Here is a 27,643-nt window from a genome sequence, read left to right on the forward strand (position 1 = left end):
TTCATTCCTTGCAGCAATGACGCAAGAGAATTATTTAAATTTAATTTAACTTTACTATTTCTTCTTTTAAATATATAAATATATGTGTGTGTGTGTGCGTGTATGTGTATCCACTTTGTTACTCGTCTCTGTGAGCTCAGTTATTTTATTCTTATATGTTGGTAAATAGTAAATTTTTTGCTTTAAAAATGATTGAATTATGCTGTTCTTATCCTCCGGATACGGTTCTTATGCCTTTAGTTAATCTGCATGTTATAGTTGTAGAATTATCAACAGTTTAAAAATTGTCTAAGTGCTGCTAAGCCTATTTTTTTTTTTTATCATAGCAGCTACATTTATTTACTTTCGGAACTTAGCAAAATAGTGAATTCAGTTTCTGCACCTTAAGTGTCTTTTTGCCGAGTGGGACCCAAAGTAAAATTTCTGTTTTGTGCACCGAAAAATCTGTCTTCTTGCCCGCGGGACGAATTGCTTGTTTTTGAGTATTTTCAATTTTTAAATAACGATATTTTGAGGCTTTATGAATTTTTGTCTTGTTACGAAGTGAGAACAGGATTAACTGAATGAGAAATACATTTCTAATGAAATTTGAGGAAATAAGTTTAAATAAAATGCAGGAAAAAGTGTGTATAATTTAATATTCCGTGCAAGCAAGTAATGTGGTGTACACATCAGATTTTTGTTTTCGGTATGAATGTTGAAGTCTCACGTGGAAATGTTTCAGCTGTTTTTCTCGATCACTTCATGTAAATTTTTGATAGGGGATTATTTCGTAATATTGATGATTTATTCCAATTTTTAGTACTTTTATCTGAAACTTCACTGTGCATTGTAACTCATTGCTATTTACTTCGAACGCAACTGTGTACGGATATCTTTTTTTTTTTTTTTTTTTTTTTTCATCTGATGTGGTCTCGCATTGTGTATAGATATCTACTTTTGTCTGCTGCTGACAAATATATGAATATCTACTTTTGTCTAATGTTACGTGTTTTTTTTTTTTTTTTTTTTTTTTTTTTTGGCTGTTGTGTCTCAAGGTCAAACATATTGTCTTGTATTCCATGCTTGGAATTACCTCTTTTTTTTCTCCATTTTTTATCCTTTTAAATTTTACTTTCCTGTTTTAACTAGATTTTTAATTGTTATGTAACTCTAGACAGCCTTTGTTTTTTAAATCCCTACTATTAGCACATTAGGGCCTTCATTGTTAGGTGATAGGTCACATGAACTTCTCCAATATTTATCACATTGTTTGTAGCACATTAGAGTACATTCATGATTAGGTTGTAAGGATCTTAAGTTTTACTAACGTTTATTTTTATTTTAAATCTTTACTATCTCTTCTTATTTTCTACTTCCGGCCAGAATTAAAAGCTTTAACTTATTTATGCAAATTTGTCTGGCGAACGCCAAGTACTTAAGTTGTGGCTTTTTGCCAAGCAAGAAGAGGAAGGAGTTAGTCGAAGCAGGCCGCTTGCCTTAGCAGTTTTACTCGGTTGCTGGTTGCCTTCGAGGCCGGAGGTTTAATCCTCTTGATAATTTTAAACGTATTGTAGTGTTAACAGTTCTCTGTACTACATACGGCTTCCTGTTAATATACGGCCAATCTTCCACGTAGGCTTCCCTTGTTTACTATTCCAAATTTAAGTTAGAGTTTAGTTAATATTTTTATATTCTTACGTTCAGACCACAAGTAGTTGGTCTCTGTATTCCGAAGTACGGAAATTATTGTAAAGAGTGAAAAATAAAGGGTTTCGTATACCCTTCCTGTGTATCTTGTCTACTTCCCACATTTATTGGACACAGCTTTAGTAAGCTCCCTGTTCCGAGTCAGGTTCTTCAATGTTCCCCAAGCAAGTAAGGCGAAACACTGAACCTGATAGTGGCGCCCGACGAAGAAGAATAACCATGGCCGAGTTTCAAGAAGAACCTGTGCTGCCTGCAGAAGCGGCTCAGAATCCAGAAATGCCAGCTGCCGCCCTGGAAGGATTTGGTTACATCGTCCAGACCATGCGCGCAGCGATGAAACCAGAAGCAACATTTAATGGAAACTCACCGGTAACCAGTTTATTGGAAAAATTGGAGGACCACTTCATGATGTATCCCGTGCACGAGTTCCAGAAAGTTACATTAGCTACCAGCGCTTTGAGGGGCCAAGCGCTTAATTGGTTCAAATGCATAGGCAGAAGTCTCTTGGGTCAAGCAGGAAGTCCCACCTATACTTACGAAAATTTCAAGACTGCCTTAGTAAAAGCCTTCCTTGTCGTAAGGGATCGTGCGAAATTAGAAGCGGAACTTTTCAGCATATATCAGCAAAGAATCGAAAATCTTTCCACCTTTATTTTAAGAAAAATTCACGTCTTCGAACTCTTGTATGGAAACCGTCCGGATCCTGAGATAATTCAAGTGATTTTGCCGAGGTTACTTCCCCAAGTGCAAGACTTTATTGAATTAAGGAATCCGACTACACTGGAAAAGTTATTTGAGCTAGCAATCCAGTTTGAAAGTAGAAGAACGGCGGACATTGAAAGAAGACGCCAATATCAACAACGAAACCAATTTGGTGAGCCAAGACCACAGCAAAGTCAAGCAAACGGCTACGGAAGCAAAGCGAATCAGTGGGCAAGGAAACCCGAGCATTCCAAAAACAGCCGGCGAACGTCGACAGTTCAATAGCAATCCAGGAAAAAAGTCTCAAGGCCAGTGGAAAAAGAAGGAAAGCATGGAAATGAAAAATGATTTAAACTAAAACGGATTTCTGCTGACGGGAGGGTGTGGAAATCCGAAGGCCACGAAAACCCCTCTTCCTTCAAGTTAAATACAGTAATGGTGAAAAATTTGACTCTTCCGAAGATTGAAGCGTTGGTGAATAATATCCCAGCCACCGCACTCCTGGATACAGGCGCGCAGTGTTCCTGTGTGGCAGAAGATTTTTTTAGGAAGTATTTTCGTAAATATCGCATATATGATTCGGATAATAAGACAGTGTTAGCTGCGCAAGGAGAAAGATGTAAGTGCATAGGTAAATTATCGCTATACGTCCGTATCAAGGACGAACAAGTAAAGGTTATGTTTTTTATAGTAAAGAATCTGCAAGCACATATTATCTTAGGAATAGATTTTCTTTCAGAGGCACAAGCAACGCTGGATTTTAATGAAGCGACCCTTAAGCTGACGATGAAACCAGTTCGAGAAGAAAAATCGGAACCGCCAATGTTAAACCTTGATCACCTGCCTAAGGAAGAGCAACAAAGAATCCGACAAGTGGTAAGTGAATTTGCTTCGTTATTTAGTGATATTCCAGGATTTACTCAAGTTACTAACCATAGTATTGACACCGGAGATTCAGTGCCAGTTCGCCACAAAGCTTACCGGTATGATAAGAATAAAGAAAAAATTATAGAATGGCACATTAGCGATATGCTACGTAAAAAGATCATAACGCCCATCTCAAGTAGTTATGCTAGCCCGGTGGTTTTATGTAAGAAAAACAATGACTACCCATTAACACATCCAAAAAGGTGGCGTTTCGCCATTGACTATCGTAAATTAAACTCCATAACTAAATATCCGGTATATCCGTTAACTATTATTGAAGAAATTCTAAGGGACATAACGTCTACCAAATATATGACGACTTTAGACTTAACGACTGGTTATTTTCAAATAGGGGTTAGACCGGAGGACGTGCCTAAGACTGCTTTTATAACCAAGTCTGGCACTGATGCATTCCTGCGTATGCCGTTTGGCCTTTCAGGGGCACCGGCAACATTTCAGCGATGTATGGACATTGTGTTAAGGCCTGTTCTTGGAAAGTCCACATTTATCTATTTAGACGATATCATTATTACTAGTGATAATCTGGACCAACATGTACAGGATTTAAGGCAGGTGTTTTCATTATTAAATGAGGCCGGTCTAAAAGTTAATGTCGAAAAGTGCAAATTTGCAGCCCCTTAATTAAAATATTTAGGTTACAAAATATCTCAGAAAGGAATCGAGACAGACGAATCAAAAATAATCGCTGTGCAAAAGTATCCGCCGCCAAACACGGCGAAGAAGCTCTCTTCTTTTCTAGGACTTTGTTCATATTATAGGTCCTTTATAAAAGATTTTGCAGCTATTGCTGAACCATTGTTAAAATTAAAAAGGAAAAAGGCAAGATTCTCGTGGACGGCCGAAGCCAATAGTGCTTTCGAAAAATTAAAACAAGCATTAACGCAAGCCCCTGTGTTGAAATTTCCTGAAAAGGATGAGAATTTAGAAATTTCAGCGAATGCTTCGGATTATGCGGTAGGAGCGGTACTTTCGCAAAATCAGCAGCCCGTGGCATTTTTTAGTCGAACTTTAAATCAAACACAAAGAAACTATTCCGCGACCGAGAGAGAGGCACTTGCAGTTCTGTTAGCAGTGCAAAAGTTCCGAGTCTATTTTGGAAGAGCGCCAATAACAGTGTATTCTGATCATGCGGCGGTAACTAGATTGTACTCAGGGAAAAACTTATCCCCAAGGTTAATAAGATGGGCACTCAAGCTACAAGAATATAATCTGGTAATCAAGCATACCCCCGGAAAGGAAAATATTGTAGCAGATGCCCTATCCAGAATAAAAATAGATGAAGAAGGTAATACTGTAAAGGTGGCAATGCTCACAGCATGTACAATAAATTCCCGAGAACTGTAATAACCGAACTGGGTAAGGATCCTGAGTTTGGAAACATTTATGAGTATTTAAAGGATCCTGAAAATTTTAGCCACCAAGATATTGTGGCGATAAGAAATAGGGCGGCCCATTACGAACTAATAGATGGTCTATTATTTTATACAAAAACTACAAATTCCAACAACGAATTTCGACCTGTTATCCCAGCTAGTCTTAGATTAAATATCCTGCAGGAGTTACATGACAGCCCTTTAGCTTCTCATGCTGATATTCGAAAAACTATCCAACGCGTACGCGAGGCAGTCTTTTTTCCTGAACTGCAAAAGTTAACAAGGGCGTATGTCCAGTCCTGCCCAACATGTCAAGCAGTTAATTATATTAATTTCCGCCCGGCCGGGTTTCTAAATAGTATTAAATCCAAATTTCCAAATGAAATAATTGGCATCGATTTATTGGGCCCTTTCCCAAAAAGTCAGTTAAATAAAAGTCGCTATCTCCTTGTTATAGTTGATCATTTTAGTAAGTGGACCGAAATTGTTCCCTTAAAACGAGCCTCCGCGAAATTAGTTACTGATTCTATTTTAAATAAATATATTTTAAAATACGGGGCGGCCCTAAAAGTTATATCGGATAATGGTCCTCAATTTTTAAGTAATATATTTGAAGACATGTGCCAAAAACTGGGCATACGTCATTTAAAAATGGTTCCGTATCGGCCGCAATCAAATATAGCGGAACGGGTCAATAGAAATATAGTGAAAATTATCCGTAGTTATGTTAAAAATTTTCATAAAAGCTGGGATAACTATGTCAATGAATTTGCTTTCGCCCTTAGGACCGCAAAACATGATACAACGGGCAAAACTCCTGCTGAGTTATTTTTAGGCAGAAAGATTATAACGCCGTTAGATAAATTATTTTATGTTCAAGAAAGAGCCCCAGAATTTAAAATGGGTGATATAGAAAAATTAATTAAAGAAGCAAAAAAGAACACTGAAGTAGCACAGAGAAAACAAAAGCTCTATTATGATATGAAACGACGGGGAGTAACTTATAAAGTAGGAGATGAAGTATTAAAAATTAAGCATTCACTTTCTTCAGCACCAGAAGATAAAACCGCCAAATTTTTTCCACGATTTGAAGGACCATATGTCATATAAAAAATAACTCAGGCTGTAGTGGTGTTAAAAGCCAGGAATGGTGAAACATGCTCCGCAAACATTGACCAAATAAAACCTTACTATGACCGTAATAAAATGCAAATATTTACAGATCTTTTGCAGGAATCCGGCACGGCAGGCACGGCAGGCACAAGCTCCAGAGGTGGAACAACGTCAAGCACAAGGACAAGCCATTAGGAGGCAGGAGCAATTGAAAAGAAAGTTTCCCCGTTGGAAAATTGAAGGTAACAAGAAAAAGAAGCCGTTCCACCGACCACAAAAGAGAGCGCACGACCACCCCCAGAATGAAGAAGGGAGAAGTACGACGAATGCAAAGAGAGCCAGGAGAAATAACGGCAACTATAACCTGGCTCCCAGACGGAAGATCTACTCATCGGACAGGACTCTCCGCAGCAAATGTCGCCGAACTGCGGAAGGGCCATCAGCGGCGGAGGAAAAGATAGAAGGAAAATTTGAACGGCCAGCAACGGGGTCCAAGCAGGAGCGAGAGAGAAGTGTCCCGGTTCCGCCAAGACCAGCGGCCATCAAACGGCCAGGACCACAGGCAGAGGCGAAAAAGAAGGTATTCAAGGGTGACCGAACTGGAGGGAAAAGAAAGCTTCTAGATGAAGGCACTGAAGGGCGAGCCCGCACAAGAAGGAGGATAAATCAAACTAGAATCTTCGCTACCTTCCAGGACTGGGCTGAGAAAAGAATGTCCGAATATCACAAAGATAAGTAAAATTTTATGTTACTTTGCAAACTTAAGTTAATCTTTCATTCTTACTGCAAGTGGCAGATTTCAAGAAGTTTTACCTCATGTGAGGTCTACCTTTATCGCCAAAAAGGCGAGAAATGAGTTGTTACCTATTTTGGTATTATGTTTTCAATTACTCGCGAGTAAAACTAAAGTTGATGTATAATAGGAATGTGTAAATACTTGAATATTGTAAAAGTTATTGTATAAATTTTATTTAAAACATTCTGGCTAGAAAGAAGTTTTAGTCGGAAAGACTTTTGAAATGTAGTATTTCAATGTAGAAGAATTGGCACTTGCTTGGAAAAGAATAGAAGTTAACAATGTACTACTAATGTATGTTTTAAAATGCGTAAAATTAACGGCATGTTAATATGTCCTTATATACAATGTGAACTCTTATGTTAAATGTTAAGAAATACTGTGATATGGTAAAAGTGAAAGTAATGCCAAAAATTTTAAACTTATTCGTGTGACTGGAAAAAAAAAAAAAAAAAGAAAAAAAAAAGAAAAAAAAAAGAAAAGTATTATGAATATGTGTTAAAGGTTGAATGAATGTAGTTAGGCTCTCTAAAGCTACACTTCAGAGTTAGCCACTTTCAGAATAGTACCTCAGGGTTTAGAGATGAAGATAGGGTGTGTTACGAGGTCTTGTTGTGTTGAATTTTAACACGTTAGTGTTTTGATTGTAGGAGGCAGTGTTGAACACGTATACATAAACACATTCGTGTTTGGTGTTTTCTTTTACAACAGATGTCAGAGAGCACGGGAAGAGATAATTAAAATAAAGTCATGAATGAAATAAGAATGTTAAGAGAAATATAAATATTCATGTTACTTGCCATTTCATTGTGTAACATTTCATTAAACTAGTTTTCCTTCCAGATCTCTGGAAGGAACCAGATTTGAACTAAAAGCTCCTGTTTAGATGCAGTACAGATGAAAAGTGGTTGTCCGTGGAGCTGATATTGTAAAAACAATTTTTTTTTTTTTTTTTAAATTTCTAGTTTCTAGTGAGAAATGTTTGTAAAAGATTGGCCTCGCGTTAGATTCTAGAGCTAAAAGTTTTCAACAAGGTCGTTTTAGACCTCAGTTTCAAACTAATTAACTCTGGCGGGAAGTATGTAAGGATCTTAAGTTTTAATAACGTTTATTTTTATTTTAAATCTTTACTATCACTTTGTAGGGTTTATATTTATTTTAACTAACATTTATTTTAAGTTTAAACTATCTTTCCTGTCAAGCCTTACTTTCCCCTGCAACTGCCAATGCCAGAATATGTAAATTTGAGTAGAACGCACAAGGATTCAAATTATCAGCGGAAGTATTCTGATTTAAATAGAAGGAAACGAGTTCGGTGTGATATTCTTACTTAGCGAGCGCGGAGGTAGTTAGCGAGAATTGAAGAACCCCGCGTTGCGGCCTATGTGCTTGGCGGGAAGTAGTGGTAATCGTTCCAGTGAGCTTCAAGTCTGCTGAATTAGCAGCGGTATTGTAAAACGCGGTGAGTTAGTTATTTTAGAGAGCCTCGTAGTTAGAATCTTGTCTTTACTTTCTTTTCAGGTTATTATTTTTATTTGACTGCCAAGTTGGCACAGTCTGTAAGCGTCAAGAGGACGCAACTGTAATTTATTACGTTGAATAAAAAGGGACTTAAACCCTTCACTAGGCTCTATCTTTTATACAAGTTTTCACAGTCACCTCTTGGTTGCGTGCAAGTTGGAGGCGCGCAACGTTATATTGGCGCCCGAACACTTATCGAACTGAAATGGCCGAAAATTGGATGGAAGCCGCTGGACAACACCAAGAAATGACAACTCAGTTAGAAGGATTTGGATACCTGGTCCAGACTTTGAGAGCATCAATCAAGCCAAACGTCTATTTCGACGGAAAAAATTCGGTGGCGGTATTTCTCGAAGGTCTAGAAAACCACTTTCAGCTCTACCCTGTGCCTGAAAGACAAAAAGTTGCCATCGCCACATCAGCACTAAGAGGACAGCCCGCGCTATGGTGGAAAAACATAGGAAAATTTCTACTAGGTGAATTTGCAAGCCCGACATATATATTTGAAAATTTCAAAAAATCGTTAGTAAAGGCCTTCCCCATAGTGAAAGATCGCGCACGGCTGGAAGCCGAACTATATAGTTTCTATCAACGGGATACAGCACAATTGACGGACTTTATTTTACGAAAAATCAAGCTAACGGATATGCTGTATGGAAAAAAACCCGATGCGGAGATAATTGAAATAATATTACCAAGATTGTTACCCGCTGTCCAAGACTACTTTGAAATTAGAAACCCAAGCACATTGCAGGAACTTTTCGAATTGGCTGTGACGTTTCAAAATCGCAGAATAGCGGAAAGAGCGAGAGGGGAAACATATTCTCAAAGTACCCGAAGGAAGGAGGAAACCAGAAATGGAAATCACTCGTATGGGGGAAAGAGTTATCAAGCTAACGCATCGAAACTCGAAGGTCAAGGCCCAAAAAGAAAATTTGAAAATAAGCATCCGCGTACCCAGAAGACACAGATTGAAAGGAAAGCTTTAAACGACTAGAGGGGCCTGTGAAAGGGAGGCTCCAGACCCCGGAAGTTTTTAAAAACCCTCAAATAGACATTTAAACACGGTCATTGTAAAAAACTCACAGCTACCAATTATACAAGTCCTGGTTGGCGATGTACCAGTAGAAGCCCTCATCGATACAGGAGCAGAAGGAAATTTTATGAGTGAAAAGTTCTTCAAAAAGAATTTTTATAGGATACGACTATTTAAAACCAGAAATACGGAAATTATAGCGGCGCAAGGAAAAACATGTCACTGCATCGGGAAATTATCATTAAACTTACAGGTAAAAGAGGAAAATCTCAAAGTATTAATTTTTGTGGTGAAAGACCTACAACACTCTCTTATTTTAGGTATGGACTTTTTAAGGGCCGCGAGGGCCAAATTAAATTTTCAAGATAGTTCCGTGGTGTTGGAGATGGACCAGAGGGTGGTGGAACCTGTGGAGACACCTGAATTGGACCTTAGCCATCTGAATGACCAGGAAAGTAAAGCAATACAGCAAGTGGTGAGTAATTTTTCTCATTTGTTTTCAGAAAAACCAGGAAACTGCCAAATCGTGACTCATAAGATTCAATTAAATGCCGAAAAACCTTGTAGGACTAAACCGTATCGTTATGATAAACAAAAAGACCTAATCATCGAAGAAGATATTCAGGAGATGTTAAAGAATAAAATAATAACGCCCATAAATAGTGAGTACGCGAGTCCAGTCGTACTATGTAGGAAAAAGAACGAGTTCACTCCTTCGGATAAAAGGGCTTGGAGGTTTGCTATCGATTACAGAAAACTAAATAGCATTACTAAATTTCCAATTTACCCTTTGCCGGTTATAGACGAGATCATTAGACAGATCAAATCGACAAGATATATGTCTACTTTGGACTTAACGTCTGGCTACTATCAAATAGCTATGAGACCCGAAGATATACACAAAACCGCGTTTATAACAAAATCGGGCACTTATGCATTTTTACGCATGCCCTTTGGGTTGTGTGGGGCCCCATCAACATTCCAGAGAGCTATGGACATTGTTCTAAAGCCTGTCCTAGGAAAATCAACTTTAATTTATCTAGATGATATAATTATAACGAGTAGTACGTTGGAACAACACATTAATGACCTCGAACAAGTTTTTAAATTATTAAAAGAGGCCGGTCTTACAATTAACGCCTCAAAATGCAAGTTCGCAACTAAAGAACTTAAATATCTCGGTTATAAAATTTCGCAAAAGGGTATAGAAACGCAAGATTCAAAAATAAAAGCTATTAAGAATTTCCCACCGCCCAACACCGCCAAGAAACTTTCATCTTTCCTTGGATTATGTTCTTACTATCGATCTTTCATAAAAGATTTCGCTAATATTGTTGAACCACTCTTAGTAATCAAAAGAAAAAAGAGTAAGTTTACGTGGACAGCGGAAGCTAACACAGCTTTTGAAAGATTAAAAGAAGCGCTTATTAATGCCCCTGTTTTAAAATTCCCTGAGGGGGACGAAAACCTGGAAATTGCAGCAGATGCGTCAGACTATGCGGTGGGTGGGATTCTTATGCAAAATAACCATCCGCTGGCATTTTTTAGTAAAACGTTGAATCAGACACAAAGGAATTATACAGCTATAGAAAGAGAAACATTAGCCGTATTAATGGCTGTACACAAATTTCGAGTTTATTTCGGCAAATCGCCAGTAACAGTCTTTTCGGATCATGCGGCTGTTGGTAGACTTTACTCGGGAAAAAACCTAACGCCCAGGTTAATAAGATGGGCTTTAAAACTCCAAGAATATAATATCACAATAAAATATAAACCGGGTAAGGAAAACAATGTAGCTGACCCACTTTCTCGTATAAAACTGGACGACGAAGGAAATGAACTTAAATGCGCTGTGTTGACTTCAAAAATTTTAGATTCTAGAGATACGGTTATTACTGAACTGAAAGCTGATCCTGAATTTGGAAATATCTATGCTTATTTGAAAGACCCCGAAAGCTTTGAACATACAGATATCGATGCGATAAGAAATAGAGCAAAAAACTATGAAATAATAGATAATTTATTATTCTATACGAAAACAACAAACGAAAATCTTGAGTATAAGCCAGTCATCCCAGCCTCGCTTCGATCAAGCATTTTGAAGGAGTTGCACGAAAAAAAAACAGCGGGCCACCTAGGGGTCAGAAAGACTTTAAAAAGGGTACGCGAGGCGGTATATTTCCCGCAATTATACAAAATAGTAACGGTGTATGTCAGGTCCTGCAATCAATGTCAGTTAATAAATGATATTAATTACAGCCCGGCCGGGTACTTAAATAGCATTCGCGCTACATTTCCGAATGAAATTTTAGGCATAGATCTTCTTGGTCCCTTACCCCAGAGCGAGTTAAATAAAAATCGTTTTCTTTTAGTAATAGTAGATCATTTTTCAAAATGGATAGAAATTGTTCCACTTAAACGCGCGTCAGCCAAAACAGTCGCAGATGCATTTTTACACATATACATTTTAAAATACGGTGCACCGATAAAAGTCATTAGCGATAACGGAAAACAATTCATTAGTCAAATATTTGAAAACATATGCAATGGACTTGGCATACGCCATATCAAAATGGTTCCGTATAGACCACAGGCTAACATAGCAGAAAGAGTTAATAAAAACATAGTAAAAATAATTCGCAGTTACGTGAGCACACATCACAAGCGCTGGGATGGCTACATAAATGAATTAGCTTATGCTTTAAGAACGGCACATCATGATACTACGGGAAAAACTCCAGCAGAATTATTTTTAGGCAGAAAGTTAATTACGCCTTTAGATAAATTATTCTTTGTGCAACAAAGAGAGCAGGAGTTTAAACAACAAGATGTGCAAAAGTTGATTGATCAGGCGCTTAAAACCTCGGATACGGCAAGAAATAGGCAGAAACTTTATTATGATAGAAAACGCCGCGAAGCAGATTTTAAAGTTTGGGATAAAGTATTGAAGCGGAAATTTTCCTTATCAAGTGCCCCAGACAATTTTATGGCAAAGCTAGCTCCAAAGTTTGAAGGCCCCTATGTAATTCAGGAAATCAAAGGGGTAGTATTATATCTTAAGAACGACAGAGGGGAAATCTGTAAAGCAAGTTCCGACCAGGTGAAAAAATACTATAATCCAAATGATTTTGAAATCCTTAAAAGTTTCTTGCAGGACTCAAGTCTAAACGAAGTAGAAGAATCAGAGACTACAACAACTATTCCACCACCCAAGAAACAGAGAATTGAAGAGAGACCTAGCACTTCTACAACCCGGACGTCGGTATCAAAAAGAAAAAATGATTTTCAAACTCCGGCGTTTAAGAAAAACAAAAATACAGATGAACCGGGTAAAGAAACCGTGGTAAAGAGAAAAACACCACCTACAAAGGATAGCAGGAGAAATTACACATCAAGGAGAACGCGCACACGGCCACAGAGTCAGGTGCCAGCAAGGCCGCCGTTCCGGAAACTGAAACGCCAACAGGAGGCACAAAAATACGAGTATTTGGTCTATTTGGTCGTTGAATTCTAACAAATCATGGTGGTTAGGGGAAGTGTTGTAAGACTAAAACACGAATATTCCCGTTTGACACCACACACGGTGGAGAGCCAGGGTAAAGTTAAATTAATGCTTGAAAAATTGAATGAATGTGAAGTAAGCAATAACTAAGAAAAACGAATCGTTTAAAAACAAAAATTTATTGCGTCAAGAAAGTGTAAATTATAATGTATGCAGAAAGATACTGATACTTATTCCTTCCAGATGCTGGAAGGAAAGACCAAGATTGATTGATGAAGTCCAGGAAAGGTTGCTGTAAGAAGACAGCTTTGTAACGATCAACAGAATTTTAGGATACAAATGGTTACATAAGATATTTTTTTTTTTTTTTTTTTTTGTGTAAACGAGGTTCTCGCCAATTAGTTCAGAATTAGATAAACTTACAACAGGTCGTTTGTAGGACCTGCTTCCAGGTTTTCCAAATTCTGGCAGCGGCAAATGTAGGGTTTATATTTATTTTAACTAACATTTATTTTAAGTTTAAACTATCTTTCCTGTCAAGCCTTACTTTCCCCTGGAACTGCCAATGCCAGAATATGTAAATTTGAGTAGAACGCGCAAGGATTCAAATTATCAGCGGAAGTATTCTGATTTAAATAGAAGGAAACGAGTTCGGTGTGATATTCTTACTTAGCGAGCGCGGAGGTAGTTAGCGAGAATTGAAGAACCCCGCGTTGCGGCCTATGTGCTTGGCGGGAAGTAGTGGTAATCGTTCCAGTGAGCTTCAAGTCTGCTGAATTAGCAGCGGTATTGTAAAACGCGGTGAGTTAGTTATTTTAGAGAGCCTCGTAGTTAGAATCTTGTCTTTACTTTCTTTTCAGGTTATTATTTTTATTTGACTGCCAAGTTGGCACAGTCTGTAAGCGTCAAGAGGACGCAACTGTAATTTATTACGTTGAATAAAAAGGGACTTAAACCCTTCACTAGGCTCTATCTTTTATACAAGTTTTCACAGTCACCTCTTGGTTGCGTGCAAGTTGGAGGCGCGCAACGTTATAACTTCTTATTTTCTACTTCCGGCCAGAATTAAAAGCTTTAACTTATTTATGCAAATTTGTCTGGCGAACGCCAAGGATGTACTTAAGTTGTGGCTTTTTGCCAAGCAAGAAGAGGAAGGAGTTTGTCGAAGCAGGCCGCTTACCTTAGCAGTTTTACTCGGTTGCTGGTTGCCTTCCAGGCCAGAGGTTTAATCCCCTTGATAATTTTAAACGTATTGTAGTGTTAACAGTTCTCTGTACTACATACGGCTTCCTGTTAATATACGGCCAATCTTCCACGTAGGCCCTTGTTTATTATTCCAAATTTAAGTTAGAGTTTAGTTAATATTTTTATATTCTTACGTTCAGACCACAAGTAGTTGGTCTCTGTATTCCGAAGTACGGAAATTATTGTAAAGAGTGAAAAATAAAGGGTTTCGTATACCCTTCCTGTGTATCTTGTCTACCTCCCACATTTATTGGACACAGCTTTAGTAAGCTCCCTGTTCCGAGTCAGGTTCTTCAATGTTCCCCAAGCAAGTAAGGCGGAACACTGAACCTGATAAGGTTACTTCAATCTTCTCTTCCATCTTCTCTGTCTCATTTATGTTCATAAATATTTTATATATATATATAGTCTGGGCTATATTTTTTCTCTTTTTTACCGACTTTTTTACCTGGCCTTAAAAACTTTCGGATCAATGCTACGAACGGACAGAAAGACTTAGCGGGTGCAAAACAAGACATCTGTCTACTTTGGCTATCTGTCTGTCTGTATATGGCGTCCAGTAATTTTGGAAATGGATGTAAATTTTCTTCAGCCGGGGGGAGGGTATAAAAGACTGGAGAGAGCATCAGGCCTCAGTTTTTCAGTTCAGATTAGATTTCGAAGTATTACGAAATCTCTGTGTGAGCTTCCAGGGCTAAAGAGGGCTAGTTCATCAGCTTCTCGCGGCTGAAACCGAAAAAAGAGACTGATGACGTAGTTGGGTTCGCTTGGTCAGTTCTGCTGTTCAGTTTCTTAAGCATTTGCTTGAGAATCAAAACGGTTTGAAAAATAGTTTAATAATCAATATGAGCCGAGATTTTAGCTCATGAAATTGCAATATACATGCATTTATATATGAACTAGAAATGCATTTACGTCATGCCAAATTAAACTCTAATATGCGTAAAACGTAAGTAAAACATGCATAAACATAACTATTTTTTTAATTAACACATATGCGTAAACATAACTAATTTTTTAGGTCGAGTGTACCCTAAATGTGGTAATTCATTTTCATAATCATCTTTTCAAATATATGCAAATAGTAACCCACCGGTAACATACGTAAATTTCTAAATTTACGAAGAATTCTTTTTGCGTTAAAATATAAGTTAGTCACAAAGTAATTTGCATTACAGAAATTATAAATAAAAATATGCAAATACATTTTGAGAATACATGCTAAAAACATTACACATCTATCTAATTAAAAATTAGTTAATGCTAATAATAGATTTCATAACACATCAAAACGAAACAAATTTCAATTCTTCCATTTTTGCTTTTCAATTAGCGTTGATAATGAGTAGTAGAATTTTGTAAGCTTTTGCAATGTCTATTATGAAAGAATTATTATGGAACATCAGTATTATTATTTAACGTCAATTACTCAAAAAATAATGAAAATATTTTAAAATAGTATTTATATATTTTGGAATAATAGCATGTATTCTTACATTTTAAAAGTATATGCTCTGACACTAATTTATGTTTATGCAGAATTTCATGGTTTATTTTATTTAATAAAATTTAGCAGTCTAAATTAGCATATAGTAATATATAATATTTTATATAGTAGTCCAAATAATTAACTGAAAGGTGCATAAATTAGGTCACAAATTAAGTGAATAATAAACAAAGTAATGATTCAAATTATTATTTTTGGTAAGAATAATATGAATCAACTTACATGATTTTTTCCTATACAGTTTGGTTCGATAATCCTCTATTACTCTTCATCCATTTATTTGCTTTCTGGTCAGTTTTTCTTGCCGATACAAGGGTTGCATTCCTATTCAAGTGCCGAACCCTTATAAATGTTCGTAAACGGCAAAATAAACGAATCGCACTCTTATTCACGGAGGGAAAACGTTTCTCGAGTTCAGAAATGAGATTCTGAATTACACCTCTACCTTTTCGAAAAGAACTGCCATGAAAAGAACGGAAAACATTTTCCATTTTCATCATCGTTTCCATCCAAACTGGTGATGGTACAGTTAATCCTCCTTTAGATAATAAAAATATCCAATTTGAGTCGTTAGGAATATCTACGAATTTTTTTGATATTTCATCCAAAGTAGGATCTTTTATCTTTCACACGATATGCAATATAACCTGCCACATAAGCGAGCGATTCTTGTTCATATGCAGATATATCTTTCGTTGAATCATAAATTTTCGGTTTTCCAAGGAAGTGACGTACATTCATCATAGATGTCTTCGTAATTAAATCATTTCGTATAAGGAAGACTGAAACATTTGTGCTTTTTCATTTGAAGAAAAAGCTGTTTCCAACAGCTCTTTTGTCAAATATGCTTCAACTTTCTTCACATCTTCACAGTCATTAGCATTTATCTTTAACGACAATTTAGGCAATTTGTTTGCCAATAGCAAGTTTTTTTTTATCAATAACAGTACATCATTTAAAATGCCAGGAATGCAACTGAATCTTGAGCACCATCTTTTCAGTGTACTTGCACTTGGAAGCGGAATACCCACTTTTTTAATAAGAAAAATTTATTTTTAGAAGTCGTATGACTTTATGGATAACGATCTGATTACTATGCTTTTTGAAATGTCGTCTGGAGACCATTTAATTCGCTTTTTTTTTCATTAATGCATTTATTTGAGTTTCGGTAAATATGTTTTGAATATACGTTTTCATTTTTCTTAGTTTTTCATTTTCTTGATTCACTTTCTTAATGTCTTTCCTCAGTTTCTGAACTTTTTCTAATATTAGTTTTCTGTTCCTTTTAAATCCTTTTCCTTGCTGGGAGATAGTTTTTAAATGCTGCTTTCTCTCAATCTGTAAAGCAGAAACCTTATTCTCAAGAGCTGATAGTTTGTGATTAAATCATTCACATTTTTCTGGAGGTTTCAGTGAGCTCCTCATAGCTATTATTGTTATCGTTTTAAAGTTCCAGACATGCCTTTTTAGGACTTAAATTCTGAATTCTTCTTTAGCCCTGGCGAGCTTCGCTCTTTAGATGCGCTTTGCCATTGCGTTGAATGTCTTAGTAGTGGATTATTAGATTCAGTAGTGGCTGAAGCCGTAACTACTGAATGACTTGGTTACACTGAGAACAGCTGTAGGACTACTTTTGTGGACAGTTCCAGAACTCTAAAGTGTTTCTTTGGGGAAAATAAATTTTACCAAGCTATTACCGGTTCTGTGTGCATTTAGTCCATTACGATCCCGTACTCGCGCAATTATATGTATATGATGATTCGCTGTTATTAATTTTTAAGGTATTTTCTCCCTCCTTTCAGCATGCCTAGTCCCGGCGAAGGCATTGCTCATTTTTCGCATCTCCCGCTTCCAAACAACAATAATAATAATAATAATTATAATCCAATTACTCTACAGTGGCGGTCGAACTAAAAAGGTGCTGGATGATGATTATTCACCACCAGGATTTGGCGGGTGAGTCCCCTAATCCACAGTCGGCCTTCAAAAGGGGGAGTATATGAGGTATTTTCTCCCTTCTTTCCGCATCCCTTCGGGTGTAACGGTAGCACACTCGGCGTGTATTCGGAGATCCAGGTTTGAGTTCCGGTGAGAGCATTGGTCATTTTCCTTGTACCTCTGCTTCAAAGAAACCTAATTAATCTACAAGTTATGCACATATTTCTATAGGTAAAAAATTCATTGTATTTTGCAGGTGGAGATGTTGTTCCCGGAATTGATCCTCATCCAAAAAATGATACTGAAGCGAAGGAGAATGTAGAACGCTTGTTCAGATTTCTTGCTCGGAAGGGCGTGCCTCTCCAAACCCTTACACCGAAAGGTACTTACTCGTATTTGATATAAATATCATAGTCCTTAACATTACTTTTTATAAACACAAGACGTTGTAAATCAGAGATTAGGATTATAAAAGCCAGAGGCTGTAAGGTAATGCCAATTTGGCAGAAATAAAATATGCGATTTATTCAGGTCCTGATAATCACGAACGCCTGAAAAATCCACCAAAGTCCTAAAATGATTTTTCATAAACTGAATGTATAAAATTCGTTTGTTTTAAATAATTTATTGTTTTATAATAATGTTGTGTATATTTATATTATTAGTAATTTGTGATATTATTAGTAATTTGTGAATTTTAGATATTATTAGTAATTTGTGAATAATTACTTTACATTTATGCGTTTAATAGTTTTATTATGCGTTAGTAGTGTGTTATAGTCTACGCAGGTAACTATTAGAAATTCGTATGCGACCTATTGAAATCTTCAATTCCGGAATAGAAAAGTTTGTTCCTGAGGTGAAGACGGCTTAGTGGCTGCGTAACGCGGTTTCGAAAGTGTAAAATCATCCGTGAATGGAGGAAAGGTGTAAAATCATTTCCATCAATTCCTCTACCTTCCTTCTCGTACAGCGGCAAAATTTTAAAAGCCTGCAAAATTTGAGACTGAGTTTAAATCTGAATTCATTTGACAGTTCAGAGTTAATTTTTTTGTATGTTCCAGCTCAACTCGCCAGTTTCCAGTTCTGTTGCACCTTTTTAAAATTCAGAAGTGAATCTTCAGTGTTTGTTGTTCTTTCCAAGGAAGAAGTTTCGGTCCGTCACGGCCGAGACAGATTTGCTAAAGCAGTTCAACAGTAAAATAATTCACTTCAAATTCGGTTCCTGGCCATTTAAAAGGCTGGGTTGTGTTATCGGTCACCTCGCCACTAAGTAGATAAGCTGTAATATACTTCGCCATAATCAAATAATTTAGACCAACGGTTCTCAACCTTTTGACTAACGCGTACCATCTAAACAAAAATTGAAAACCTTTAGTACCACCACTAAAAAGTACTACTATCACCACTACTCTTAAGCAAAAGCTCAGATCGCATAAATTTACGAGTGTTAGAGAAAAATCTCAATCAGGATGTTGGGGTTTTAATTTTTGGATTTAATAGTTAGAAATACTTTGCTTCTTTGCGTACCATCTATTTTTCTCTTGCGTACTAACAGTGGTAAGCGTACCACTGATTGAGAACCCCTGATTTAGATCAATGCGCTCTAATCTGAGGATAGTTTCCGCGATATATTGGTAATGATGGAGTTGTGTTTCGGTTTTTTCTTTATGTGTTAATTGTTATTACTTTTGAGCTGAAACAAGGGATCAAATTATTTTATTAGTATTTGTCTGCCTATTTAGGAAATTAATACAAATTAACTGTTTATTAGAGAACTGCTCAATCTTTTTTGCTGCTCATTTTCTCATATCAAAATGTTGCAGACAGTTATAAAAAAATTTCCTTCTTTAGTTTTTTTTTATATATTTCATTCTAAATACTACAAAAGGCAAATTGAATTTATAATATACATAAATTTAAGATTTGTTATATTTCATAAATATGAACAAGGAAATATATCTGTTACACTTACATGATACCTAAATTTTATTTTTACAGCTTTTTTGGCCAAGGTGTAGAGAAATTAGGTATTTTTGAAACAAGAGAGATGAAAAATGAGCAATGTGCCCTCGCCGGGACTCGAACCACGGACCTCTCGAATTCACGTCGAGCATACTGACCACTACACCACTAAAGCATGCTAAGAAGGCGGGAGAAATATCTTATAAAATGATTTCAAGCCTTAGCTATTTTTATGACTTGAGCTTTCTGTCTCAGTTTCCGTCTGAGAGTTCGAGGTAGAACTTTTCCCTTTTTGGGTGAAATTTCCTTCTTCTTTGAGAATATTTGGTTTAATAAGTAGAAGTGCAGTAGCTAATACTCAAGATGAGTTCAAATTTTTTACAGTTAGAAGAAAACGGCAAAGAAGTAGGTATAGCTTTTATTAAATGTGGGGTAACAAAACGTAATTTTTAAAGCTCTATTGATTAAACTATTATTTTATTAGTGTGTTCCTTCTTTTTTTGTAGTGTTCCTTTTTTTTTTTTTTTTTTGTCAGCTCTCATTAGGATGCAGATTAGTTAACTTGTATATAAGAAAACATTTCTTGAAGTTAAGGAGTAAACTTTTGGCAGGGACACTGAACTTCGGGATATTTCAGCCCATCTCTTAAAATCACTTAAATCGCCTTTAGCCTTTTGCTAGCCAAGGTAATCGCGCATTTAGACTCTTGAGCCAAAGTTCGATAGGTACAGGTAAAAGTATGAGAGAAACCAGCGATGTACTATGGGTCAACTGGTAATGCCTTCCCATACTAACTCTAAAAGTATTTTTCAAGCCTTATAAGAGTTTTCAAAGAAAGAAGTAAACAATGAAACTGCCCAAAGGACCTAGAATTTACCTATTATGGTACATCGTACAATCCCACCATGCATCCCGCATCCAGCGTTTATTAAAAATAATGATTTAGGGCGTAAGGAGATTACATCATAGTTTTAATACAATTCGAAATTCATAAATTAAATTGAACAATGTTTTGGTGTAACAAAAATAACAGATATACACAATGAGATGAATATAATAAGGACTGGGGAAGAAATGTCGCAAGGGAGCTGTAATAATAATATTAAAGAGATGTTCACGGGGTTACTAGAGCTATTATTACAATTTATAAATCTCGCAAGTGCAGTCCTTTTGATCATATTCACAGGACGTAAAAGCTCATTAAATTTATGCAATATCAGAACTTTCATTTGAAAAATATCTTGGCCATAGGAAGACAGTTGTTGCATAATTTTTTTAACTTCGGTTACTGATGTAGATCTTTAATTAGAAATCTTTTGAATAGTAAATAATCTAAAATAGATGCTTGGGAGTCAGATTTTATGGTAAATTACTTGAGAATTTTGAGATTGGCTATTTCAATAACTGCTTTTATGGCTAACAATTCAGCCTGGAAAAAACTATTATTATTATGAAGATGGCATTTCCATTTGATGATATTTGAAGGGGAAATTTGAAAATAGACTGCAGAACCAATTTTTCGTTTAATTTTCGATCCGTCAGTATATGTAATTGGAGAATGAATTTTCGTCAGACATGGAGCATTTTATTTTGCTGCAGCGAAGCGTTGGATGATGGAATTATTTTTCTTTTCTTCGTTGGATGGCAGAAAGGTTTGGTTGTTAAATTCTGCAGCTGGATTAAATTGAAGGACTTTCGTGTAGGTGCTTTCAATTTCTGCACTGATTGATACTGGAAGAGCACCAGCTAAAATATCAAGAGTCATATTTGAAGTTGCGCTGTACGTTCGAGTAATGCAAAAAGTAAAAAGCCTTTGAATTCAATTTAAACATTTAATCTTTCTTACTGTCATTGGTTGTACCCGAATTCCGGCTCTGTAATTCACCATTTTTGATATAACAGTTTTTAGAAGAATCCGCGTTTTCTGGGGATTAGATCCATGCATTCCCAGTTATATCCATGCATGCGTCATAGGCAGTTCGCTATTAATGTTTATTAATTGTTGCGTGCGTACGGGTTCGTTATGAATTGAATGCAGATGTCCGATGAAAAGTGAATAAAACTTATTATTATCACAACAAATAAAACAAAATGCTTAAAGTTCCTCAGATATTCGTACAATATCCCAATATCTCACAGTAGTTATCTTTTAAACTTCTAAAAACGCTCAACAGAACTTAATTTAAAACAGAGAAACGTAGAGAAAACTAATCCAATTTCACCGCGAATTGGCTACAGTAAACAAACGTTTTCAAAACAAACTCATAAACAACTGAACTGAGATGTTCTTTCTCTGGCTTTTTATAAGCTTTTTAATCAGCCCGAGCATAGTCTGGTATTTTCTCGATTTTTTCCGTAAGGTGTACAGTTACGAGATATCTATTTATTAAATGCGGATGCTCCTGTATTTTTAATTTGTCCTGCGTAGCTTTCTCTTCGAATAAGTCAAGTGCAGCATTTCTCGGGGTAATGAAACAATTTAATAACAATTCTATTAAAAATAGCAAAATAAATCAATACAAAAACCGTAACAATATCCATGCATCCCCAGTTATATCCATGCATGCGTCATAGGTAGTTAGCTATTATTGTTTCACGAAGATTAATATTTTGTAGATGAGGAATCCAAGAGAATTTCTTGTCGATTGTTAATCCAAAGCACTTTATTATATTCACAGACTTGATCTTTTAATTATCAGTTTTTAGAGCTAATATCGTGGTTTATGGATTACTAAGATTTAAGACTTACTATATGAGATTTGCAGTTTTTTAATTTCGAGAAGTTGTTAAAATATTCTAAATGCTTCGCTACAATTATCCTGTAAAATGTCTGTGGTACGACCGCTTGCAATAAATGCCAAAGCTCGAGTTGCATTTTGGGAATTCAAACGTTAATTATATTTGAATTTCATTGCATTTTATGGTTTTTGAATCTCGCAAGCAACGGAGATTGTTTCTGTAAAAATTGTTGTGCATTTATTAGCTTAAAGTATAAATTAAAAAGTTTACCTTAAACCTTTTTCTGAGTTATAGTTATTTTGCTAAGACCGGGTGATAAGTCGCCTGACAGTCTATTACGGAACCTCACTTTAGGTTGTAAGTCTTCGGATTCCCATACACATTTCACTAAATTTTTCTTGAGTTTAAATCATGCTATATCAAAAGGTATAGGAAACTGCCGTATTTACTCGCGTAATAGTCGCACCCCCGTTTTGAAGCAGAAAATATTGTCAAAAGTGTACAATATTGTGTAGTAGATTTCCCCGCATAATAGTCGCATCTAGACATTCAGAATGAAAAATTAGCAAAAAAAGTGAGACTATTACTTTTGAAAAGATACTATTATGTTTCATGAGTAAACACGTACTTTTAATGTGAATCTCCAGAGTTAAATTACAATACTTTCAGTTTTAACTTACATTTTATGGCTCTTGATTTTTATGGCTCTTGAATTTCTGTGGAGATTATGCTGTGAGCATAAGTCGTGCATGTGTAGATTTCTAAGTTATAAATAAAAGGGTCGGTTTAAAGATTTTTCTGAGCTTGTAGTTGTTTCGAAAATACGAAGAGAGGCACATGTGAAATCTAAGTTCAGAATGAGGCAACTGATTGAAAGTCTTTTAATGCACATAATTGCTTTCAGTGAATTGAACATCTGTCCCTAAGGACAGAAGCAACTAATAAATTGGTCGAAGAATTATAAGATTGGATATTAAATTGTGGTTGGAACAAATATGTCACATCTTATAGTTGAATAGTGATTAAATTGGGGGAGGCGCTTACATTAAGGGAACTCACTTAAGTCTCAACAGAAACCAGACTAGTTAAATATGTGAGTGTGACCCTACAGGCTTTCTTGAAGTTTAAAATAAAGAGGCAAAAAATGTTGAATTTTAATTGCAGAGACTATTTTTGCTTCGTGGAAATGAGACGCTTGTTTTGAATTTTCTCCAAATATATAAAGCTTTCTAGTAGATCTAATAGTCAGCTGAAAGCTAAGTTTTGTTTAAATTTAGATCAGCGTTTGCATACATACCTGATAACTAACGTGTATATTTATAATTAATATGTGATTAAAATTTTCTCTCCTGACTTAGTGTAAAATTCAAGGAAAGAATAATCATTTCTTCTTTTTTTTTTGTACAGAAGTATGCGAAGGTGACCTAAAAGCCATCATGAGACTGGTTCATGCAGTGGCATCTCATTATAAGCCGGACACTGTTCTTAATCCCCCTCGTACATGTCTGAGGTAAGTTTATGAAATGAAATTCTACTTTAGAAACCGACACATAACTTGTAATTTGTGCGGACTATTTATCGTGACTTGAAAGCGTCACTTGAAAATGGATTCAGAAGGAAGAGAAACTTCAGCACTTTGACTAACTTTGATAACTTTAAAAGAATTATCTTGTTTTCTATTCAAGTGAACAAAATATGTCGTAAATAAGATAAATTTAGCATTTGGGAAATTTTTGACAAACAGTTTTCAAGCCAAAGACTGGGACACATATGTCACAGCCGAACTTAACGGTAAGATACATATGTATCCCACACATAGCTATCCACTTACTATAAGCACGCCTATTATTCTGGAAAACTTTATTGTATGAAATATATTTACATCGCATGGTACAGGGTAAAGCATTCTTTGCATAAACCAACATTACACATTGGGAAACTCATATTTGTTCTTTTCTCTATGTTCATTTGTGTACAATGAGAAAAGCGGGGTCTTGATTTTCCAACTATTGGAAGATGATCCCTAGCATTCAGGAGATTCTAAATACTTTTCAACTCAACAGTACTTTTAAACTTTTAGTGGGACATATATGACCCGATAGTAGTCAAAGGGTTAAATATGTGTATTTGGAATGTACTATACCTTAAATATTTCAGAATTCTACTAAAGTTAATCGGAATATTTGTAACTATAAACATTGGTCTGCAGCTGCTTTCGGATATTTGCTATATCAATCTATGTTATTTTATAATTATACAGAAGACCACAGAGGTTTTGAATACGAAACAAATTAGTACGTGTTTCTAACATTGGTATTTCTAGTAAGGAAAATTCTAAATAAAGAGTTTAACTGATGTAATAAAATAAAATGAAATAAATTAAATGGCAACTTATACAGAGCAAGAATTATGTCAAATTGTTAAAACTGTATTTAACAGCAAACTTCTGCGTTTTGTGGCAGAAGTGAAAAATGTCAGCTATACTATACTGTTATTATAAAAAACATATATTAACTTCCATTATCTATATTTCTCTGTTTATTTGTGATGCAATAGTTTACTGCATATACTATTCTGATTTTCTGTATCTCGGTTACTGAAAGAATGCATTTTTATGAGAACTCATTTCTAAAGAAATATCGCTCTATAATGAATGTGTTTTTAAAGCAAAATCGAACAAATAACAACATGATAATTATTTACGTAAGCAAATTAATATTATCTTGTCAAGTGAATGGAATACGACATTATAAATTTTCTCTATTAATTATATAAGCCGTGCAGGACTTCCTCAGGAATCAGCCCCAATCTTTCTACAGCATCATCGAGCTGCTGCCGCAACGCTGGGACCTGTGTTTCAACGCCCATGGCGATTTCTTTTGATTTACAATAAAGGTGTTATTTTTCTTCAACTTGTCCACTTTTCATTTGGGCAACCCTTATATTAATGCTATGAACTAGTGATATACAACACGCGGATTTTATGCCTCACGTAGCTTTCGAAACCCGCTGATGTGGACTGAAAATAAAAGGAAGAGAAGCACATGTGAAATCTAAGTTCAGAATGAGGCAACTGATTGAAAGTCTTTTAATGCACATAATTCCAGTGAATTGAACATCTGTCCCTAAGGACAGAAGCAACTAATAAATTGATCGAAGAATTATAAGATTGGATATTAAACTGTGGTTGGAGCAAATATGTCACATCTTATAGTTGAATAGTGATTAAATTGGGTGGAGGCGCTTATATTAAGAGAGTACCATCAACAGCATATACACTTTTAGAGTCTCTTTAAACAAAACCATGTGAACTCTCTAAAATATGCTTCATTAACTGTCATTTTATCAAAAGACACTGCGAATAATTTCAAAATTTTTGAAAAAAAAAAAAACCTGTATATTATTATTATTATTATTATTATTTTTTTTTTCCGTTCTCAGTTGACACCAAAGCAATCAGCCAAGTTTGCATATTATGCCCATGGGAATGATAGTGCTTCTCAAAACTAGAACACTTTTTGAGGCTTAGTGGTTCTAGTAGCTCAACGTGATGCAAAAATCTGAAAGCATAGATTGCATATGTTTCTAATATAAAAAATACGCAGTTTAAGAATATGACTATACATATTCAGAAGTAAATATGAAGTTTCTTATTCGCATCGCTATACTTGCTTATTATGATCGGCACACTGAATGAATCAGATCAGGACGCCTATTCTATGATCACTGGATCTGTCTACAACTTGAGCGAACAATATTGACTCAAAAAAACCGGTATGGACACCCATCACAACTTATCGGAGAAAACCATTCTGTGGTCCTCAGTTGGTGGGCGGGTGGGTCCATTTGACTTTACTGAAAGGGGACAAGGCTTCAAGGAGCTTTAGACCAATCGCAGTACAGACGAGTGACGAAATTTATAGCGCGCGCTGACTGAAGTTCTATTAATATTCTCCCATTATTTCACTAACTCATACGCTGCATTTGTAATTCGAAAAAAATTGCACAAAACAGTATTATGACCAACACGCAGCAGAACATGCTGCTGTGTTATGTGAAGGAAAATCCCGTTTTATAAGGTGAAAGTTAATGCAGGAATTTAGAGCTAAGAAATAAAGAGTGATATGGGATACCACGAAAGCAATGGTAAATAGATAAGAGTAGATGAATTAAGCTTACTTCAAATCCTTTTAGAAATAAACAATTTTAATCATTTAAATTTATATGATTAATTTGCATTACAATCTAATAGCAAACTAAGTTTTTATTATTATTATTATTATTATTTTTTATTCCATGCTTACATTAAAACTGTTTCCCCGCAATTTACAGTTACTATTGGAAAAATATTTCTTTAAATAAGAAATTAGAAAGAAAATATTTCTTTCTTAATATTTCTTCCCTTTTTTTATTTTCTTTTTCTATGAAAAAATTTTCATAGAAAAATTCATTCGCTATGGTCGATTGCTGCTGCATTCAACTATCACACACGCATCAAAATGCTATATTTTAAATAATTTATTCTATAATTAACATGATAGAAAATATTTTTTCAATATAAAATATTTAACCAAAATTAAACTAATCTATCCTGTATGTGTGATTAATTCGTTTTGCTATTTTTGTCACAAAATTACTAATACCTTTTTTTAATATTACATTGCTGTTATTTTAATTTTATATATATATATATAAGAACTGCTCAGTTTAAATATTCTTCCTTCTCAAAAGATTTTATTCTGTGAAAATAATTAAAAGATATTTTCACAATGCAAGTACTAAAGTAAAAATAATCAGTGTAGGTCTCCTGCAGTTGAAGTTTTTGTCAAACCAGCGTTTCGACACATTTTAAATAGAAAACTAATAATAATCAATATCTCTTTTACAATATAAAAATGAGAATGCTGTGAACAGTAATTTTTTTTAATTTAAGTTTGCAAAGAAACTATGATTTTTTTTAGTACAAAAGTACTATTCTAGGTAGGTTACAAAAGTACTATTCTATGAACAAACCCTCAGTCTTATAGCATTGTTACTTTATAGCATAATACAGTAATAATGCAGTATAATTCTGCTAACACGTCCACCAGCCGCTGAGCGGTAGAGTCGCTGAACGCAGGTAGTTTGGTCCGAGGTTCGAATCCCGCGAACGAGCTGGCCGGCGTTTTCGAGGCCCATGTGTAACGTGTATACGAGCCAGTTTCCCCTAGAAAGTCCTCACTTTGTGTGTGTGTGTGTGTGTGTGTTTAATTATGGCAAAGCACACGAGGGCTATCTGTCTAAGGGGAGGGATGCCTTCGTGGAGAACTTTCTAAGGGAAACTGGATCGTATACACGTTACACATGGGGAAAAACCACGAAAACGCCCAAGCAGCCAGCCCGTTCGCGGGAATCGAACCTCGGACCGAACTACCAGTGTTCAGCGACTTTACCGCTCGGCCGCTGATGGGCAGTCCTCACTTAGAAACCAGTTTTAAAATGTAATAAAATTACATACATACACACACAAAAAAAAATCTGAAAGCCTTCAGATTTTTTATTACTCCCGAAGGGCCTTTTTTTAACGTTT

The 27,643-nt window shown here is 35.7% G+C and overlaps 1 protein-coding gene across 2 annotated transcripts in view; it reads left to right on the plus strand.

Moving 5' to 3' along the window:
* The window catches only part of LOC118200470 (dixin-like), a 138,407-nt gene that overhangs the window by 23,991 nt on the left and 86,773 nt on the right, over window positions 1–27,643 (plus strand). For both annotated transcript variants that reach the window (XM_085817722.1, XM_085817721.1), the window contains exons 3-4: window positions 17,627–17,752; window positions 23,482–23,584. In XM_085817722.1, coding sequence (XP_085673848.1) covers window positions 17,627–17,752; window positions 23,482–23,584 — 229 coding nt within the window. The remainder of the gene's footprint in view (window positions 1–17,626; window positions 17,753–23,481; window positions 23,585–27,643) is intronic.

This window comes from Stegodyphus dumicola, chromosome 5 (genome assembly GCF_044657685.1).
Source record: "Stegodyphus dumicola isolate Sdum_Otavi_A_Nest chromosome 5, ASM4465768v1".
Classification (NCBI taxonomy): Eukaryota; Metazoa; Arthropoda; class Arachnida; order Araneae; family Eresidae; genus Stegodyphus; species Stegodyphus dumicola.